The sequence below is a fragment of the Caloenas nicobarica genome, chromosome 9 (assembly GCF_036013445.1).
Source record: "Caloenas nicobarica isolate bCalNic1 chromosome 9, bCalNic1.hap1, whole genome shotgun sequence".
NCBI lineage: Eukaryota > Metazoa > Chordata > Aves > Columbiformes > Columbidae > Caloenas > Caloenas nicobarica.
Genome location: NC_088253.1, coordinates 17,833,783 through 17,853,172, shown reverse-complemented (window position 1 = coordinate 17,853,172; position 19,390 = coordinate 17,833,783). Strand labels below are relative to the sequence as shown.

Here is a 19,390-nt window from a genome sequence, read left to right as displayed (position 1 = left end):
GCAGCACTGTGGTGTCTGTGTAGTACCCAGAGATGTTAGCACCACGTATGGTATGTGCTGCTGTCAAAAGGCCTACAGAGGACAGACCTTTGGCCCCTCCTGTAGAAAAAGATTGTGATTAGCCTTTTGCGTTGAAAGACTTGACTCAGGCCAATGAGCTTCAACTGAACCATTAGCTGAATCCATTCTGAAACTTGGTGTAAGGTTAGCTCTGTTAATGGGGGTCTCACAGTTGTCATCTTCTCTCTCTAGACCCCTGTGGAGGAGGTTCCTGCAGCCATTGCTCCGTTCCAAGGTAGAGTCTTAATTGGAGTTGGAAAGCTCTTGCGTGTTTATGACCTGGGCAAGAAGAAACTGCTTCGGAAGTGTGAGAATAAGGTACTGGCTTTTGTTCTTGACCAGGGCTGTTAACTTGGAGTTGAGTGATGCTTTGCAGCAGGAGTGAAATGAGGGTTTAGCTACTGCTTCAGCCCAAGTGTATCTGCGCTTGGACTTCAGAGCTATGTCTGTGCCTTGCTGGTGTGCACATCTTTGCCATCTCCATTCAGACAGTAGTGTTGCAGGTTCCTTTTTGTACCAGCTCAACGCAGGCTGTTAGTGGATGTGTGCAGGAGTTTTGCAAGCCTGTACAGACAGTGCTTTTGGCCATCTGCTGCAAATGTGTGCTGGAAATGTTTCCTTAAGTTAAGTGATCAGCAGGCTGGGGACAGAAGTTGGAGAATGCATATCAGCAACTCTTCAGATCCCAGAATCTTGAAAAGGAGGTTTTCTCCTTGAAGTAGATGATTCTTCTTGCTCAGCATCTCTGGTACTTCAGGAAAATAAATTGCAGAGCATAGTTTTCTAACTCCTAATTGCCTGGTCCTCCCTCTCTTGTGCAAGCTGCAGAACCCATGCCAGTTCCTCATTACCACACAAAGGAATTCCAGCAAGCTCACAGGAAGACTGGGAACTTGTAGGGGAACATTTTTTGTGTGTGTTGGGTGTTTGTGTTTGGTTTGGGGGTTTTTGTTTGTGTTTTGGTTTTGTTTTTTTCTAAAATATGACTCATGAAAAGATTGAAGCTTTCCTTCTTGGATCTTTCGTGGCCACAATAGTGAGGGGATGCTGAAGCAATGCCTGTTTGTAGGACTGTCCCTGTCATCGTGGCTCATAGGCTCACCAGCAGTGCTTGTTCTCTGGACATGACTTGTATTCAGCAGGCTGAGAATGGTGTGTGGTGGGTGTTAAGCTGCGAGACCCTGTATTGACAGTGTATTTAGATTGGGGCTGCGGCGTGCCAGAAATGGGAGGTAGTTTTGGAGGGAATGATGGGAAATAGAGAGTGAGCCATAGTTCAAAGGGGAAGTAGTGTTTCAGTTGGAGTAGGATAGAGCTAATTGGTTATGCATCCCTGTTTGAAGCACTCAGATTTTGTACTTTCTCTCTCAAAAGCACATTGCCAACTACATCTGTGGGATCCAAACCATTGGGCATAGAGTAATTGTTTCAGACGTTCAGGAGAGTTTCATCTGGGTGCGCTACAAAAGAAATGAGAACCAGCTTATCATCTTTGCTGATGACACTTACCCTCGGTGGGTCACTACAGCAACTCTCCTGGATTATGACACTGTGGCTGGAGCAGACAAATTTGGCAACATCTGCGTGGTGAGTGTGCCTCAGAAGTTGGGGCTTTTTGGACATGACACATTTTTTCTTAAAACATCCATGATTTGTCTTAAAAGAATGAGGATCTGTGCTTAGCTGGAGACAACGCCCTGTACCATTCCCGTGTTTTTATGGGGTGGCTAGCTGTCGTCATAGCAGATGGCTGCAGTTTATCAGTTTATTAATTAAACCAAACAAGCTGAGGCATCAGCAGGTCAAACCCCATATTGCTGAAGCATTCAATAACCTGTGTTGAAATTGCCATAAAACTTGGCTGTGAATAAGCTTTGAAATGAAGCTTGTGACTGTGAAAGGGCCCATGTGAACCTGTGTCAGGGTTATCACTCTTACTTTCCCTGGCTAAACCTCATCACTGGCATTCGGCTTTCTCTGTCACTTCCTCTCGAAAGCTGGCTTTGTCCGTGCTGACACTTCCCCACTTGGCTGGATTTCAGCAGGGGAGGAGGAAAGAATAGAAGGTCATTCTGCCAGAGCTTTGATCTCGTTCTGAAGCGTGCTCGGATGCTTTGGAGTGCAGAGTTCAGCAAGTGTCAGGTGCTGTGCTTGCAGGATTTGGCCGATGCACACAAATCAATCCTCCTCAGTTTTCCTGCCCCACATCCATCAAACTGTTTCCTTAGCGGGAACCACCTTCAAACCATTTTGACCATACCTCCCAGGGTGAGCTGCAGGTGCTGGGCCAGGCAGAGGCCAGTCGTGAGGACCTGCCCATGTTTTTTAGTGATGAGCCATCAGTCTTGACAACACAGTTGTCCTTTAAAGGTCTTGTTTGAGGGACAAATAGATTATTTTGCTCTAAACATAAAATGATTTTTGTAGGGTCCACAAAAGCGGCCTTTCAAAGACCACAAGGGTTCCCCAGAGTGCTGTTCCTCTGCAGCTTGTTGACTCTTCCTCCCTCTTGCAATGCAGGTGAGATTGCCTCCCAACACCAATGATGAGGTGGATGAAGATCCCACAGGCAACAAAGCACTCTGGGACAGGGGGCTTCTTAATGGAGCATCACAGAAGGTAATGCTTCATGGGAAGTGCATGGTTACTGTGGAAGAAGAGTACGCTGCTTTTCTCTGAAGTCCTCTGCAATGTTGTCCAGGAGATGTATTGGCAGTTTCGCTCCTACGCATCTACTGTGCTGTGCAGGATCAGTTTTCATTGTCACTGGGAGCCAAATTCAGCTTCTGAAATCACAGCTGATGCCTATTCGGTGATATTTGATTGAAGCCACATGCTCATTTCCTTTCTGTGCTTTCCCTTGTTACTTGCACCCATTTGTCCAGCTCAAGAGGATAATTCAGCGGCATGCTGAGTTTTGCCATCTGGTCACAGGTGGACAGCGCTTCCTCTTTAGAAGGGCATTTCAGAACTAGCAGGTGGCTGAATTTATTCTGCTTTCCTCTCTCCAGCTTTTAGATGTTTTTTATATAAGCTAAAATAAAAGCTTGCTTCTGTGGTTGACTTTCAGGCTGAAGTGATTATGAATTACCATGTGGGAGAGACGGTGCTTTCCCTCCAGAAGACCACGCTGATCCCAGGAGGCTCTGAATCTCTTGTCTATACCACCTTATCGGGGGGGATAGGTATCTTAGTCCCTTTTACTTCACATGAGGTAAGCAAGTGCCATTATTGTATTGCAGACTTGCTGCTTTTCCGTGTACTCATCCCTGGCCAAGTATATTAACATGCTATATCCCTTGAGGGTAAATCTAGGGCTCTGCAGTGCATGAAAATTTAGGCTGCAGGAAAGCCCGTGGCTGTGGGACAGACTGATGCAAAGGGGAAGGAGCCTCTTAACTCCTTCTTCTGTGTTGGTTCTGTGAAGAGTTGAGGGCTTTTCTTGTTATACTGCTGTTCTAAGTCTGCTTGTGTTCCAGAGGAGCTCTTGGGTGATTTAGTGCATGCTTTGTGTGGGGGTGTGTCGCCTGTAAACTGTTGATCAGGCACTGATGCTTCAGCTCCTGAAGATGTTTTTTCCCTGCTCTGTTCGCTGTGGCCTCCTGCAGCAGCAGGTGCCAAAACATTTCCTTTCTGAGCTGCACCTCTGTGCTGCACAGCTGCTGTGTGCTCCAGTTCCTGGGAAGCTGATCCTGCCAAGGTGGCACTGTTGCCTGCGTAGCTCTGCTGTGGGTGGAGGTGGTGGGGCTGCTCTAGCAGAACCTGGTAACGGCTGTGTTTCAGGCACTGGCGTGCAGCAAACTCTTCTCTTACCGATTCTTAATCTCCCCAGGATCACGACTTCTTCCAGCATGTGGAAATGCACTTAAGGTCTGAGCACCCTCCTCTCTGTGGACGAGACCATCTCAGTTTCCGTTCCTACTACTTCCCGGTGAAGGTAGGTCTGAGGATTTAGGATCAGTTAGTCATGGGGATGCAGAGACTTGATCTGGGACAGGGAACAGGTTCGAGGTGTGGCAGAAGCAAGTCACAGTTGCTGTTCAGTGGGGAATGCTGGTGCAATGTGAGCCATTGTGTAGTGACTGGCAGGAACTGAAGCCAGCACTGTAAGGAGAGCAGTGCTTAGCACTAAATATCACATCTGTTCTGGTTTATTAACCCTTGTAATGAGCCTTCTGAGGGTTCATCTTGAGACCCAAGCCCAGAGGTGCTGCTGCTGCTGTCCTCCTGCTTGCCACAGCATGTCCTTTTTCAGGAGAAGCAGCATTACGTTGCTGGTTGTATGGCTGGGTCAAACTGCATGTTGCCTGGGGGATAGATTTTTTTTTTTCAATTTTTTTTTTCCTGCTACTATTGAAAAGAGAAATCTCATAAGAAATAGCTCTTCCTGCCTATTTCTGCTTTTGAGGAACTGTGTTTAAAGCTGTTGGCTGTTAAATGTTGTGACCAGAAGGGTCCAGAGGACTGGACCAGAGTAACCATGTGGTAACTACTCTCAGAGTATGTAATATCAGTCAGGAAACTGTCCCAGCTTCAAGTGCAGAGGGTGTTCTTGCTCTAGATGATCTTGAGGCTGATGTGCAGCCTGCACAGCCTCAAAGTTGTCTCGCATCTGAGTAAAGATGCTGTCCAGTCATCTTCTGCAGCTTCCCCCAGCCTCCCCTACACAGTGCTTGGACCCAAGTGTGATCTGTCTTCCCTTATATTGATTCTTCAGTTGCACCCAGGCTTTTTGGGTTTCTCCTTCGTTAATCAAGCTGGCCAGTAATTAATTTGATGCTAACTGCTGCTATTCAGCAGATGAGGTCACTGAGCATGGTCTTGTTTCCAGGACAGGATTAAGAAGCTTCTGGGAACGAACTGTTGCTATTTTTCCCTGTTTAGGCAGGGTTCAGTGCCTGTGTTGTGTCGATTCAATGCTCTCCTCCTTGCCCTCTAGAATGTGATCGATGGAGACCTGTGTGAGCAGTTCAACTCCATGGAGCCTAACAAACAGAAGAATGTAGCCGAAGAGCTGGACCGGACCCCACCTGAAGTGTCCAAGAAGCTGGAAGACATCCGTACGCGCTACGCTTTCTGAGCAGCAGCTGGCAGGAGCAGAACTGCTCGCTGGCTCCTATGGATGCTCTTCCAGGCACAGTTGGGACGAGGAATATGTGCTTTTTTCCCTTTTTAAATATTGGTTTGCTCCTCTTGGTTTGTGTTTCAAAGTAATGTGACTCCAGTAAATACAGTATCAGATATTAGGTCTCCCAACACAGCCCGCTGCTTATGTGAGGGCTCCTGACATGTTCTGGGTTGCAGCCAGAGAGATTCCCTCTTGGGAAGTGCCCAAGGAAGGGGTGCAGACTGACCCTCAGCCCCATCTGCTTGGCCCCTCTTTAGGATGGGGGAGCCCGAGTGTATCTTGTGCTGGCCTTGCAGGAATCCCCATAGGGCAGATCCAGTTGAGCCTTTGTAGGATCAAGTGGGTTTTGCAATTTCCCAGCTTTTTGGTAAAGGAAACAGCTGTGACACAACTGGGGCTTACCAGACTCCTTTTAGTAGTTGGTAGTGAGAAGCTCTGGGCTTCCAGCAGCTCCAGGAGCAGCTGATGGGCAGCCTGGCTGTGTGGAGGGTGTAACTGTCACACTTGTCTTGAACGTTTTATTCTGAATTGCAAGGGAGTTTTGGACTCACTATTTCTGACTGTTTTCCCTGTAAATAGAGTTTTGTACAATGTTGACTCTCTTGGGGGTGGGGAAGAGTGAGGCCTGAGTCTGGGACTTTATTTGTTTCATAATAACTTTGGCAAGAGCAGTGTCTCCAAGTTGTGACTGTGAGCGGCACATGAAGAATAAAAGCCTGTTGGTTTGTTTTTTTTTTTTTTTTAACTAGCCTGACTCCATGGCTCTGCAGCAGCAGCTGTTGCTGACCTGGTAGGAGCAGGAGGGGTGGAGGAGAAGGACTAATGCGCACACCCTCAACCCTGTGCCCTGTGTGGATACTGGGGCCATGCTGCACCCCTGCAGGTGTTGGCCTGTGAGCCCCTCTGCACCCCCTGTTCTGCTGGAACTGGTCCTGATCCTGGCAGCATGTTCTGCAGCCAGAGCTGCCCTGGGACACACACAAAGCAGGGTATGTGAAGAAGAGGTGGGAGGGAAGAGTCTTTCCCCCAGCTTCTGTTTCTCCAGCCCTTACAGGGCCTGGCTGTGCCTCGGGACTCCCTTGTGTAGCCCTGTGAAGCAGCTGCACTGCAGCTGGCTGCCAGGATGGCTGGGGGAAGGTGTTTCTCCCACACAGTGGGTGCTTCCCGGTGTTGCCTCCAGTCTCAGCATTGTCTCTCGCTTACTCCTGCCAGGGGTCTGCTCTGGAGCTGGAGCCCTCCCTTGCTGCGGGGCATCTCCTGGCTGGGGCTCGGAAAGGCAGCTGTCCCCCCAGCCCAGTGCTGCACTCAAACAGCCTCTGTGTTCCTCTGGTGTGTGTGCTGCACAGGGTGAGGGTGAATGTGCACCCCACTCTCCCGTTTTGGCTTGTCACTGTGAGCCTGTTTCGGCAGGGGCTGCAACTTTTTGTCTCTGTGGCACCTGGCCACTGCTGCTCACCGCACCCATCTTCTGCCTGGGGGTGAAGGGCTTTGTGCCACCTTCCTGTACTTTACCAGGAATAATGCCTTCCCAGCACAAGGTTTTGTTTCCTTAGCCCAGCCTGCATAAACAACCTGCTTCCAGCACAAGGCAAACCCTGGGAGGGGTTGAGCCCCAGCCTAGAGGAGCTCCCAGACCCTCCAAGCTGTGGCCCCACCAGCCTCTCAGTGAGGGCTCTGCCCTTCCCCTGGGACCCTGCAGCCACAGGGTGCTTGGCTCCTGCTGATGCCTGGGAGCAAAGCTCCCGGGGATGGTGCCCTGTGTCTGGGGCTGTTTGCCTTGGGCTCGCACCAGCGGTGATTTCCAGCCTGGTGCAGCCAAGGAGGGCAAACTGTCCCCAGCACCGTGCTGTGCAGCTCCACGCTTTCCCTTTTCTTCCTCACCCCATCCCAGCTGCCAAGCTGATGACTACATGGGCAGGGAATGTTATTAAATGGCTTCCTTTTAACGCCTGCAGCAGATGAGGGCAAAATCCCTGTAGACACCAAGGTGAGGAGCTGGACTGGCTCCTTCTCCTGCTCAGGGCTGAGCATCGTGCCCCCAGCCCAGCCTGGAGCTGGGAGGGAGGTGAGGGCAGTGCCCAGGAGCTGGCTGCAGGGGAAGGTTGGCAGGAGAGCGGCGCAGCCCTGACTCCATGCCAGGGGAATCCCAGCGCGCTCTCCTCGCATGCAGAAGCACATTCCTTCCCACGCGTTTCCCTGGGAGCGCTGACCCCTCTTTGATAGCTAGTTTCTATCCTCGACCCCTTGGGTGCCCGGCAGCTCCCAGCACAGAGACAGCCAGTTTTCCCAAGGGGCTCTTCGGGGCAGTGGAGGGAAGGACAGTGTCCTGTCCTCCCTGCTTCTGGCATCGTGAGAAGACAGCATGGGCTTGGGCTAGAGGGAGCGGGACTCCTGCTGGCCTGGAGGCAGCCAGGGACCCCCCAGCCCCTCTCAGGTGGGTCTGGGCAGCCTCCCCTGCACACAGCACAGGTGTGTGCTGGGAAAGGCCAGGCTGATGCCAACTTTTAGTGCCCCAAAATGCACCTGTGGGTGCCCAGCCCAGAGAGTGCCCTGGGACATGCAGCTGAGGGAGCCCAGCACCCTGGAGCTGCCAGTGCTGGTGGAGCCCAAGGGTGTGAAGTGTAGTTAGCATGTGGGTACCCAAATGGGTGGGGTGAGCTCCCTGGGAGTATACCACAGAGCTGGCCCAGCACCCTGAGGAGCAGTGGGCATGCAGCATGGTTAGCTTAGCACCCCAGGGGCTCCCGGTTGGGGCAGCCAAGCAGTAGAGGAGGACTCAGGAGAGTTGGCTGAGCACCCTGGGAACATGCAGCCTGGCCTAGCTGAGCACCCCGGGGACACCCAGACCAGGTAAGCTGAGCACTCCAGGGACACCCGGACCAGGTAAGCTGAGCACCCTGGGGACACCCAGACCAGGTAAGCTGAGCACTCCAGGGACACCTGGACCAGGTAAGCTGAGCACCCTGGGGACACCCAGACCAGGTAAGCTGAGCACTCCGGGGACACCCACCCAGGCTTTCCGAGCGCCCCGGGGATACCCGGCGGCGTCAGCCGGACACCCCCGGCAGGGCAGGGACAGACGAGCCCCGGGCCGTGCGGGGCGGTCGCTCGGTCCCCGCTCCCCGCCCGGCCCCCGGCAGCCGCCCCGCCCGCTCCCCGCGCCGCCGCCCCCCGCCCGCCTCCCGGGAAGCGCGGGCCCGGCCCCGCCGCCGCCGCCGCCCGCGGGGAGACGCGTCCCGCGCCCGCGGCCCTTCGCGCCGCGCCAGGTGGGTCCGCGGGCCCCTCGCGCGTGGGGGCGAGTGGGGGCGGGTCCGCGCGGAGGCAGCAGCGGGGCGGCGGGGGGGGGGGCGGGTGGTCACGCACGGCCCCGCGTGGGGACACGGCACGGACACCCCCCCCCTCCGCGCGTGGGGACACGGTGTGGGGACGTGGCTCCAGGGACACGGCACGTGGGTCTCTTCACGTGGGGACGTGGTGTGGGGACATGGGACAGCCACCTTTGCACGGACACATGACATGGCTGCTTCGCGTGGGGATGTGGGGTGGGGACACGGTGTAGGGACACAGCATGGCGCCTGTGTGGGGACATGGCATGGGGAGACATGGCACGGTTGCATTCCCCTGGGACATGGTGTGGGGACATAGCGTGGTCCCCTTCGCATAGGGATGCAGAGTGGGGACACAGGAGGGGCCCTTTCTGTGCTGGGACATGGCACGGCCCCTCCTGTGTGTGCACCACACCATGCAGGGACACGTCGTGCCCCCTTCATGTTGGAACATGCCATGGTCCCCTTACCGTGGAGTGACAGCGTGGGGACACGGCACAGCCCCCTTCACATGGGCGTGGGGACATGACATGTCCTCGTTTGCAGGGGGACCCAGTGTGGGGTGGCCTGGCCACTTTGCCAGCCCCATCCCCCAGCGCTCCTTGGCTGAGCTCCTGCTGGGGCCGGACAAACTCGTTGCTGGGATAATGGTGCTGGGCTGGGTCGTGTCCATCCCCCCGCCCTGGAAATCCCCTGGGGGAGGCACCGGGGGAAGCCCTGGCAGCCCTGCCCCCAGTGAGACACAAGCACCCCTGGCTCCACGGCCACCCACAGCCCTCTGTGGCCACCCAGGGCTCACGTGCGGGTGTCCCTGTCCCACAGCCCCCGGGGCTGGAGCGGGTGCCCTCCCTAGGGCTGCAGCCGGGGCTTTCTCCCCCCTCAGATTCCCTCTTGCAGGGGGGTCCCACACCCCCCGGAGTGCATCCCTGCCGGTACCCTGTGATGGCCCTGGGACCTGCTGCCTCCCCACAGCCAGCCGGAGAGGAGAAGCCAGCGGGGATGGCAGGAGAGGGGGACTGACCCCCCATCCATGGCAGGGGGCAACCACCTGGGGCTACTGGAGAGCAGCCCAGCACCCAGGGCCTGCGCTTGTCCCTTGTCCCCCTGTCCCGCACACCACTGCCCAGGAGGCTCCTGGCGAACTCCAGCCATGTAGGCGCAGCCTGGGACTCTGCTGACAGCCACCATCAACATGCAGCAGGGCTACGCGGCTGTCCTGTGTGAGTACAGCTTGGGGATGTGGTGGGGGGATGGCCTTACCCCAGTGGGTGTCCCTGGGTGGGGCTGACACCTCTCGCTTTTGGCTGCCCAGGTGTCCTGGCTGTGCTGGGGCTGGACGCGGCTGCGCCGGGCGAATGCGAGCTCACCCGCCTGCTCCAGGACAAGCTGCAGTATGAGATGCGCCTGCGGTACATGGTAATCCCCAGTTTTGTTGGGGGTGGGGGGGACACGTGGCATTGCAGGGCCTGGATTTGCTCCGGGGGCTGAATGCAGCCAGGGGCTGGGAGCTGGCGGGAGCTGGGGGGTGATTTTCTTACTGGGGCCAACTTATGGCAGGTGGTGCCCAGAGCTGCTTCTGCTGGTCCACCTTTGGTGGTTGACCATGTCAAAGGGCTTTTCCACTGTTTTGCCAGTGTCATGCTGAGGCTGGCAGAGATGTCCCTGTCACTTTGCTGCCAGCCCCTGTGCTCTTCTCCACCTTTCCAGAAACACTACTTCCCCATCAACTACACTGTCCAGGTCCAATATGAAGAGGTGCTGAGGCCGTCCAACATCACCCGCCTGGTAAGACAGCGGCAGGGGACAGCCCCATGATGGGGACACTCCAGGGACCCACAGGGGCTGTGTGGATCTCACCCAGGGCACCCTCTCACCTGCAGCGCAACGGGACGGTGTCCGAGGCAGCGCTGCGGTACCTCTGGTTCCACGTCAGCTCTCAGGCGGTGCTGCGGATCCGTGAGGTGCTGCCGGAGAAGCACCCATCCTGGAAGTACACCCAGGAGCTGTGCCAGCTCTTCGATGCTCTGGGCAAGGAGTACAGCAAGTACCAGCAGGTAGGGAGACCTGGGGACCCCTGTCACCCCAGCCCCGCTGCATGCCCGCACTCAGCCTTGCACAACCCTTGCAGGGGTGCTACAAGCACATGCAGTGTGCAAGTACCCGCCGCCTGTGCATGCAGACAGGCGAGGGGGCACATGCACAGAAGTGAGGGTGCACAAGCGGTACACACCTCCCCATGGCACACAAATGTGGGGGTGCACAAGCAATACACACACCCCTGTGGCACACAGATGTGCTGCGAGGACACGCACCAACAGGCATGAGCACCTGGGGGCATGCACACCCTCCTGCATGTGGGTCTTGTGGCATGGATGGGTTGCTGAGGGGCAGAGGTTGGCATCTGAGGTGTGAGGCCGTAGGGCAGTGCAGAGAACTGTTGCACATCTGGCATTGGTGGTTCAGTGGTAGAATTCTCGCCTGCCACGCGGGAGGCCCGGGTTCGATTCCCGGCCAATGCAGCAGGACTTCTTTTTCACACCGCTTTGGCAGGACTGGCAGGGCATGGGGAGAGAAACGGAGACCGTCACAGGCAAGGGGAGATCCCGCGTAAGGTGAACCCCGAATTCATCCCTCTTTTCCCAATGGCAGTACCTTGCTGCTCTAGTAGCAGAGGTCCTGCTGTTTCTCCCAAGCCTCTGCTATCTTGATGGAGCCACTGCACCACTGAGACAGCTGTGTTTGGTTCAGGGTGAGGGTGGCCTGTCACACCGGGGTCTCCAGGGTGAACTTGAAGTGTATCTGGGATGTGCTGTGCAGGTTCTGCAGCCCCTCCAAGGTCTTCTCATCAGAGTGTTAACTCTGAAGGCTAATGACAACCGGCCCTTGCTGGAGGTGATGGCTGAGGCAGCAGGGAGAGGCGCTCCCATGGCTGGAGCCCCGGCATGAGAGCTGTCTGTTGGGGGTCCCCTCTCTGGGGGTTCACAGACGGCAGTGCCTGTCCCTGCTGCTCCCACCCCACTGGGTGTGGGGTGTGGGGCAGGGCTGGGGGGGTGGTGCACATCTGGCATTGGTGGTTCAGTGGTAGAATTCTCGCCTGCCACGCGGGAGGCCCGGGTTCGATTCCCGGCCAATGCATCAGCTGCAGCTTTTTGCACCCTGGTGTCCATGTGGGACACCTGGGGCTGCTGGTGTGCCCGTGAGGGGTGTCCAGAGGTGTTCCCTTGGGCACCACTGTCCCCTTGCCCCATCCCTATGGCCTCTGCATGGGTGCTCAGGCTCTGATGCTGGCAGCACCAGCTCTGCAGTGAGTGTCCTTGGTTTGGTGGCATTGTGGGGGCAGTGAGAGGAGCTGGTTTGGTGACAGGGAGCATCTCTGCTGAGTGACAGGCAGGGACACTGGCTCGGTGGCAGTGAGGTGAAGGTCCATGGCTTGGTGGCAGTGAGGATCTCTTGCTGTGTGGCAGTGTGGGGTGCTGGCCCCTGTCGGGATGCCCAGGCCACAGCGCCATTGGGCAGCTGTGTGCAGCCCCACATCTGGCACAGTTGGCTCAGTGGGACAATTGTCATGCTCTCGATTCCCTCCCCAAGAGTCCAGGTTTTGTTCCTGAGCAGCGCACACCTGATGTCCTGCCCTTCGCCTCTGCAGCCCTCGGCCCCTTCACCCACCCTGGGCTCTGTGTGGCCACGGGCTGCTTGGGGCTGTGGGTGCTGCTGCACTCCAGAGGCAGCTGCATTTTGGTACTGGACAGGGGTGGCCTGTCACAGCTGGGTCTCCAGGGTGAACCTGAAGTGTATTTGGGTTGTCCTGTGCTGTGGGCTAGGTTCTGCAGCCCTCTGAGGAGTGAGCGAACTCTGGCTGTTTGTCTAATCAGAGTGTTAACTCTGAAGGCTAATGACAACCAGCCCTTGCTGGAGGTGATGGCTGAGGCAGCAGGGAGAGGCGCTCCCGCGGCTGGAGCCCCGGCATGAGAGCTGTCTGTTGGGGTCCCCTCTCTGGGGGTTCACAGCCGGCAGTGCCTGTCCCTGCTGCTCCCACCCCACTGGGTGTGGGGTGTGGGGCAGGGCTGGGGGGGTGGTGCACATCTGGCATTGGTGGTTCAGTGGTAGAATTCTCGCCTGCCACGCGGGAGGCCCGGGTTCGATTCCCGGCCAATGCAACAGCTGCAAATTTTTGCACCCTGGTGTCCATGTGGGACACCTGGGGCTGCTGGTGTGCCCCTGGGGAGCGTCCAGAGGTGTTCCCTTGGGCACCACTGTCCCCTTGCCCCATTCCTACGGCCTTAGGGTGATTGCTCAGGCTCTGATGCTGGCAGCAGCAGCTCTGCAGTGAGTATCCTTGGTTTGGTGGCATTGTGGGGGCAGTGAGAGGAGCTGGTTTGGTGACAGGGAGCATCTCTGCTGAGTGACAGGCAGGGACACTGGCCCAGTGGCAGTGAGGTGAGGGTCCATGGCTTGGTGGCAGTGAGGATCTCTTGCTGTGTGGCAGTGTGGGGTGCTGGCCCCTGTCGGGATGCCCAGGCCACAGCGCCATTGGGCAGCTGTGTGCAGCCCCACATCTGGCACAGGTGGCTCAGTGGGACAATTGTCACACTCTCGATTCCCTCCCCAAGAGTCCAGGTTTTGTTCCTGAGCAGTGCAGACCTGATGTCCTGCCCTTCGCCTCTGCAGCCCTCGGCCCCTTCACCCACCCTGGGCTCTGTGTGGCCACGGGCTGCTTGGGGCTGTGGGTGCTGCTGCACTCCAGAGGCAGCTGCGTTTCGGTGCTGGGCGGGGGTGGCCTGTCACAGCTGGGTCTCCAGGGTGAACCTGAAGTGTATTTGGGTTGTCCTGTGCTGTGGGCTAGGTTCTGCAGCCCTCTGAGGAGTGAGCGAACTCTGGCTGTTTGTCTAATCAGAGTGTTAACTCTGAAGGCTAATGACAACCAGCCCTTGCTGGAGGTGATGGCTGAGGCAGCAGGGAGAGGCGCTCCCACGGCTGGAGCCCTGGCATGAGAGCTGTCTGTTGGGGTCCCCTCTCTGGGGGTTCACAGCCGGCAGTGCCTGTCCCTGCTGCTCCCACCCCACTGGGTGTGGGGTGTGGGGCAGGGCTGGGGGGGTGGTGCACATCTGGCATTGGTGGTTCAGTGGTAGAATTCTCGCCTGCCACGCGGGAGGCCCGGGTTCGATTCCCGGCCAATGCAACAGCTGCAAATTTTTGCACCCTGGTGTCCATGTGGGACACCTGGGGCTGCCGGTGTGCCCCTGGGGAGCGTCCAGAGGTGCTCCCTTGGGCACCACTGTCTCCTTGCCCCATTCCTACGGCCTTGGGGTGATTGCTCAGGCTCTGATGCTGGCAGCAGCAGCTCTGCAGTGAGTATCCTTGGTTTGGTGGCATTGTGGGGGCAGTGAGAGGAGCTGGTTTGGTGACAGGGAGCATCTCTGCTGAGTGGCAGGCAGGGACACTGGCTCGGTGGCAGTGAGGTGAAGGTCCATGGCTTGGTGGCAGTGAGGATCTCTTGCTGTGTGGCAGTGGGGGGGTGCTGGCCCCTGTCGGGATGCCCAGGCCACAGAGCCATGGGGCAGCTGTGTGCAGCCCCACATCTGGCACAGTTGGCTCAGTGGGACAATTGTCACACTCTCGATTCCCTCCCCAAGAGTCCAGGTTTTGTTCCTGAGCAGTGCAGACCTGTTGTCCTGCCCTTCGCCTCTGCAGCCCTCGGCCCCTTCACCCACCCTGGGCTCTGTGTGGCCACGGGCTGCTTGGGGCTGTGGGTGCTGCTGCACTCCAGAGGCAGCTGCGTTTCGGTGCTGGGCGGGGGTGGCCTGTCACAGCTGGGTCTCCAGGGTGAACCTGAAGTGTATTTGGGTTGTCCTGTGCTGTGGGCTAGGTTCTGCAGCCCTCTGAGGAGTGAGCGAACTCTGGCTGTTTGTCTAATCAGAGTGTTAACTCTGAAGGCTAATGACAACCAGCCCTTGCTGGAGGTGATGGCTGAGGCAGCAGGGAGAGGCGCTCCCGCGGCTGGAGCCCCGGCATGAGAGCTGTCTGTTGGGGTCCCCTCTCTGGGGGTTCACAGCCGGCAGTGCCTGTCCCTGCTGCTCCCACCCCACTGGGTGTGGGGTATGGGGCAGGGCTGGGGGGTGGTGCACATCTGGCATTGGTGGTTCAGTGGTAGAATTCTCGCCTGCCACGCGGGAGGCCCGGGTTCGATTCCCGGCCAATGCATCAGCTGCAGCTTTTTGCACCCTAGTGTCCCAGAGGGGACCTTGGTGACACTCTGGTGACCTGTCCCTGCAGACAGATGTTGAGGCGGTGGTGGCTGACCTGGTGAAGCTGGTACACAGCGCGGGCATGGAGAGCCGGAGGAAAGCCGTGCGCCCCAAGGCTCTGCTGGACAACTGTCTCAAGGTCATGCGGATGCTCTACGGGGTACCCTGTGAGTAGGGTTGGGGGGGACCTTCAGGAGTCGGGGTGTCATGTGTGAGGGTCCTGTCTCATGCAGTGACATCTGTCCCCTCTGCCCAGGTCGTTGGGAGTCCACCTAACACCGCAGAAGACCCCTCACTTGACTCCTTCTCCTCGCTCTGGAGCCTGGGATGCTTCCTCTGCTCTGCGCCCCCAGCAGAGCCCCTTGTGGGGTCATCAAGGAAGGTGCAAAGGGGGGACAAATGCCACCCTCTCTGGGACCAAACACCACCCCCTCTGGGACCCTGGGACTGTGCATGGACACAGGGTTGGCTCCCTCTGAAATGCCAGGGAACTTCTGCACAGGTGCGGGCTGGGGGGCGGCTCATACACAGCCCTCCACTGTGGGCGGGTGGCTGCCAGCTGCTTTTGTGGGGGGAGATGGATGCTGCCCTTCTCTGCCTGCAGCAGGGCCAGGTCATTGCCCGTTTCCTCTTGGTTTCTATTTTTTTCCTCAGCTTTCATTAAACACCAGGTAATTCTCTAGCGCTCAGTGTTGCAGCTCATCTTCCGACCAGGTCCTGGGAGCCTCCAACTGTCCCTGAAATAAAGGACCAGCAGAGAAAACCCCAGCTGCCTCCACTGCCTCCTCTTTTGGGGTGTCAGTCCCCTCCCTCAGCTTGCTGGGGGAGATATTCGCGCTAAGATACAGAGCCCAAGAACAACCGCCTGCCAAGTTGCTTCCATCAGCTTCTCCGGCAAGAAAACATCTGGATTTGTTTGTTGTGCTTGGCAGTGTAGTGCGGGCGGTGTGCCGGAGGGCCTGGGGACTGGCCGGCTGCCTCCCCACTTCCCAGCTCAGTTAATTACCTTAAGCAGCTATTATAGCCCTTAATTGGTGTATTCCTGGCTTCGGGCTGCTTAGGCTTTCAGGTCTATGAGAGTGCACAGGTGAGGCTGTGGGCACTGCAGCGTGAGCAGATGCAGTATCTTCTCCTCCTCTTCCTCATGGCTAGTGATGGTTCATGTTTATATAAAGCCCATGCAGAGCTCATTTAAAGCCCACTGACTATTATCTGTCACTTGATAAAGGACTTTAATTCGAGGGACTCCCCTCGCCCATCGCTGCTGGTTGTAACAAATAGCACCCGGGGCTGAGCTCCCAGCTCCCATTCCGTCACATCAAGCATGGAACGGTCCCCTCCTGCTCATCCACCGTGGGAAAACTGAAGCTGCCCCAGCAAAATGACCCCAGCCAAGCTTCCCAGAGCATCCCTGCAGCAAACGACCGGGCTCAAGGCTTGCCAAAGCCCTACGTTTCCAGCTCAAGTGCCCACTTGAGATGTTGCAACATTTTTTTTTTTTCTTCTGGTCCCTCTTTCAAGGGATGGGTTCAAAAATGTCAGCTGAGAGCAGCCGTGAAAACTCACTCATGCGATGGGGACCTGGAGCCTGTTTGCAACATCTCGTGGTGACCCATGCGATGGGATGGATGCAGGTACAGTCAGCCCTGGGTGAAGTGCAGACTTCCCAGAGGACATATCTAGGGACATGCTGGGGCCTGGGAGATGCTCCTGCTGTGAAAACTCCTGGAAAAAGCAGAGCCTTTTCTGGCCTTGAATCAGCAGAAAAAGAGCCTGTCAGCAGCCTCAGGATGGGCACAGAAAGTCCAAATGCTTTCAGGGAACGCTGAGCTCAGTAGGGAAAGAGCTGGGCTCCACTAAGGATGCCCCATGGCCACAGTTCTGGGGCTGTGTGGGATGCCACCAGTCCCCAGAAGCCACCAACCAGGCCACTTTCCAGTGTGGCTTATGGCCATAGAGGCTGTATCCAACGAGCAGTGTCAGGATGCCCGAGGGGACCTCCCCAACCCCCGGGGATGCCCCAGCAGAGCCTGATACCAGGATGCAGGACCTTGGAGCATCCTTCCCTCTGCAGCCCCAGCCCAACTCAGCATCCTGGGGCAGGGGCAACAACTTCAGCTCTCACCCCACAAGCAAGGGGTCCCTGCCCTCATCCCACAGAACCAGAATGAGCCTGGAAATGACAATTAATTAACTTTATTGAGCTCAGCGGTCTCACCAGGGCAGGCTCTGCCCTCTCCAGTCCCAGAAAGTGCCATTGCTGTTGGCCGAGAGCCGCGCCAGCAGCCTCAGGATGCCCTGCACACTCTCCTCCATCGTCACTGGGCCCTGCCGGACTCAAGGACATGGGGACAAAATCAGCCCAAACCCGTTCCCAACACCCCCAACCCCAGGTGCGGTAGAATGCCAACTCCAGCTGGTGCAGGCTGGGAGAAGCTGGAGATGCTCTAGTATCTATGGGACGCAGCTTTGCACAAATTAATCATCCCTAATTCAGGTGCTATAGGGATGGATATTAATTTTATGGTTCCTAATAAAAAAAATCACTCATTTGTTGTTTCTGCAAGCCAGTGCAGGGTTAAGCCCTGCCCGGCGATGCTGCAAGAGTCTGCTCATCACCAGCCTCACCTCGGCAAGGGCAGAGGAGAAAATTAATTTGGGGTAATGACAGCCCGGGGTTGCGTGGGGTGCTGGGGAAGCAGCACTCTGGGTGCAGCCTTCCCTCCGAGGCTGTGAGGCTGGGGTGCCCTCTGCTGACACGCGACTGGGATGGGAAATGAAGTAAGAATTAGGGAGGAAATAGGATTTTCTGGGGGGAGAGCCCAGAATCGGCTTTTTGCTGCTGTGGTGCAGCTCCCTGGGAACGAGGGGAGGCACAGGGGTGGGTGTCCCCAGGAAGGGGTGTCCGTGGGACTTTGCTGAGCCAGAGTGGCTGTGCACCTCTTGTCACTCACCGTCCCCTGTCCCAAGGGAGGTGTCACACAGCCGGGGTCCACGGACACGCAGAGGATCCCACTGTCCCCGTACTCCAGAGCCAGGCACTTGGTGAGCATGTTCAAAGCAGCCTGGGAGTGAACAACTCCCATCACCACCATCATGGAGTGGCACTGCCATTGCTGGTGGTGGGGGAGAATCCCACAGGAGCTTAACCCCCCCCCAAATTCCTCCCTGCTTGCCCCGTGGCGATACCTTGCTGCAGCGGTAGGAGACGTCCTGCCTCTCCTCCCAAGCCTCCGCCGCTGCGATGGAGCCCAGGATGCTGGAGATGTTGATGATGGCGGCTCTGCTGCAGCTCATCCCCTGCTGCCCTTCGGCCTCGGCTGCCTCCCTCAGCAGGGGCAGGAATGCCTGCAGGGGTTGGGCACTCAGGCATCACCATCCTCTTCCTCCCTGCTCCCAGCGTTTGGGGCAGGGGGTGCCTGTGGCCTCACCTGGCTTGTCTGCAGGGGCCCGATGGTGTTGGTGGTGTAGACGAGGGTCATGTTCTCTGCCGTCTCAGTAGCCAGTGTGCTGTGGCGCCTGGTGCAGGTGTTGTTGATCAGGACATTGAGGCCGGCGCTTCCCACCTTCTCCTGCACCTTCCCGACTGCTGCCTTGATGCTGTTGGGGTCTGTCACATCTGCAAGGGGACAGGAGGGCTTGGGGGTGAGCTGGTGACCATTATCCCAGGCAAGAAGCTGTAGGAGATGGTGGGAGGCAGCTCCCGGCCACTGAGCATCCTCCCGGTCCTGGCAGTGGCCTGGCTGTGATGAGCGAAACCGAGGGATCTGCATGCTTGGGTGGTGTTTTCTGGAGCCACCCACAGGTGCCATTAAATCCCAAGAGGCTTTGTCCCCTTCCCACGCCAGCACCTACCTAGAGGCAGGACCACGACGTTGGGGAAGCCCAAAGCCACCTCGTTGACAGCCTACATGGAGAAGGGGGGGCGGTTCAGGTGGGGGGAACTTGCCGGGAGGGTGACCCTGTACTGTGCCCACGTGGGAACCAGATGGCCCCATGTGTCACAGCCGACAGGTTTCAACAAGCCCTGGTGGGAGCAATGTGGGGCATTCTCTGCATTCTGCTGAGCCCTTGGCAGCTTCAAAGCCCCCAGCAGTGATGCCTCCAGCATGGGGGCTGCCAGCAACCCTCCCACCCCGTACCTCCTGCCATGCACTTAGCTATGCCAAGAGAAGAAAAAATTAAATGTATACAAATATATGTATTTTCCATGCCATTCACAGTGTAGGACACTGATGCTAAGCCCCAAAGCCAGGTGGGGATGGCAGCAACCCCCAGACGCTGCGTCTCCCAGCCCGTCCTGGAGCTGAGCCCCACTTAGCACCCTCCTTACCTTCCCCTGGGGGTCCAGGCAAGCGGCGAAGAGGTGCTGGGGAGGGCTGGATTGCTCCAGCAAACCCTTCAGCAGCCCCAGGCCGAGTCCCCCATCGCAGCCGGTCAGCAGGACGCTGCCCACACTGAGCCCCTCCATCCCCACCGCTGCCGCAGCCGGTTGTGCCGCTGCGGCGAGGTTTGGCAATCGGCCTTGGTAATTCGTAATTTGGGAGGTGCCGACGCAGGTGCTGCTGGGATGGGTGGAGGCGGTGGGGGGCAAATTGGGTGTTACCACGCTGGAGGGGGGGTGGGGCAGG

General features: G+C 57.3%; 3 protein-coding genes and 5 non-coding genes across 11 annotated transcripts in view; 7 read left to right on the top strand and 1 right to left on the bottom strand.

The window, feature by feature from the left end:
• Positions 1–5,931, top strand: part of SF3B3 (splicing factor 3b subunit 3) — a 29,972-nt gene extending 24,041 nt beyond the window's left edge. The window contains exons 21-26 of the mRNA XM_065640941.1: positions 253–378; positions 1,435–1,647; positions 2,581–2,679; positions 3,131–3,274; positions 3,893–3,997; positions 5,000–5,931. Coding sequence (XP_065497013.1) covers positions 253–378; positions 1,435–1,647; positions 2,581–2,679; positions 3,131–3,274; positions 3,893–3,997; positions 5,000–5,140 — 828 coding nt within the window. The 3' untranslated portion in view covers positions 5,141–5,931. The remainder of the gene's footprint in view (positions 1–252; positions 379–1,434; positions 1,648–2,580; positions 2,680–3,130; positions 3,275–3,892; positions 3,998–4,999) is intronic.
• Positions 5,932–7,584: 1,653 nt separating this feature from the next.
• Positions 7,585–15,616, top strand: IL34 (interleukin 34). 4 transcript variants are annotated; one of them, XM_065641056.1, is made up of 7 exons: positions 7,585–7,622; positions 9,398–9,734; positions 9,827–9,930; positions 10,222–10,299; positions 10,395–10,568; positions 14,788–14,926; positions 15,016–15,616. In XM_065641056.1, exons 2-7 carry the CDS (start codon positions 9,707–9,709, stop codon positions 15,033–15,035), a joined length of 543 nt encoding a protein of 180 aa, XP_065497128.1. In that variant the 5' UTR covers positions 7,585–7,622; positions 9,398–9,706; the 3' UTR covers positions 15,036–15,616. The 4 variants fall into 4 exon arrangements, with proteins under 4 accessions (XP_065497128.1, XP_065497127.1, XP_065497130.1 ...); XM_065641055.1 differs by lacking the exon at positions 7,585–7,622 and adding an exon at positions 8,386–8,454; XM_065641058.1 differs by lacking the exon at positions 7,585–7,622 and adding an exon at positions 8,391–8,454 and having other exon boundaries at positions 9,487–9,734.
• On the top strand, positions 10,963–11,033 carry TRNAG-GCC (transfer RNA glycine (anticodon GCC)). Its single transcript has one exon. It is a non-coding gene; the product is annotated as a tRNA-Gly (tRNA).
• On the top strand, positions 11,579–11,649 carry TRNAG-GCC (transfer RNA glycine (anticodon GCC)). Its single transcript has one exon. It is a non-coding gene; the product is annotated as a tRNA-Gly (tRNA).
• Positions 12,601–12,671, top strand: TRNAG-GCC (transfer RNA glycine (anticodon GCC)). The gene has a single exon. It is a non-coding gene; the product is annotated as a tRNA-Gly (tRNA).
• TRNAG-GCC (transfer RNA glycine (anticodon GCC)) lies at positions 13,623–13,693 on the top strand. The gene has a single exon. It is a non-coding gene; the product is annotated as a tRNA-Gly (tRNA).
• On the top strand, positions 14,645–14,715 carry TRNAG-GCC (transfer RNA glycine (anticodon GCC)). Its single transcript has one exon. It is a non-coding gene; the product is annotated as a tRNA-Gly (tRNA).
• A 1,323-nt stretch (positions 15,617–16,939) lies between the features above and the next one.
• Positions 16,940–19,239, bottom strand: LOC135992068 (C-signal-like). Its single transcript, XM_065641006.1, has 6 exons — positions 19,093–19,239; positions 18,615–18,666; positions 18,191–18,378; positions 17,949–18,107; positions 17,714–17,824; positions 16,940–17,087 (listed from the first exon to the last, which is right to left on the bottom strand). Exons 1-6 carry the CDS (start codon positions 19,228–19,230, stop codon positions 16,974–16,976), a joined length of 762 nt encoding a protein of 253 aa, XP_065497078.1. The 5' UTR covers positions 19,231–19,239; the 3' UTR covers positions 16,940–16,973.
• Between the last annotated feature and the right edge of the window lie 151 nt (positions 19,240–19,390).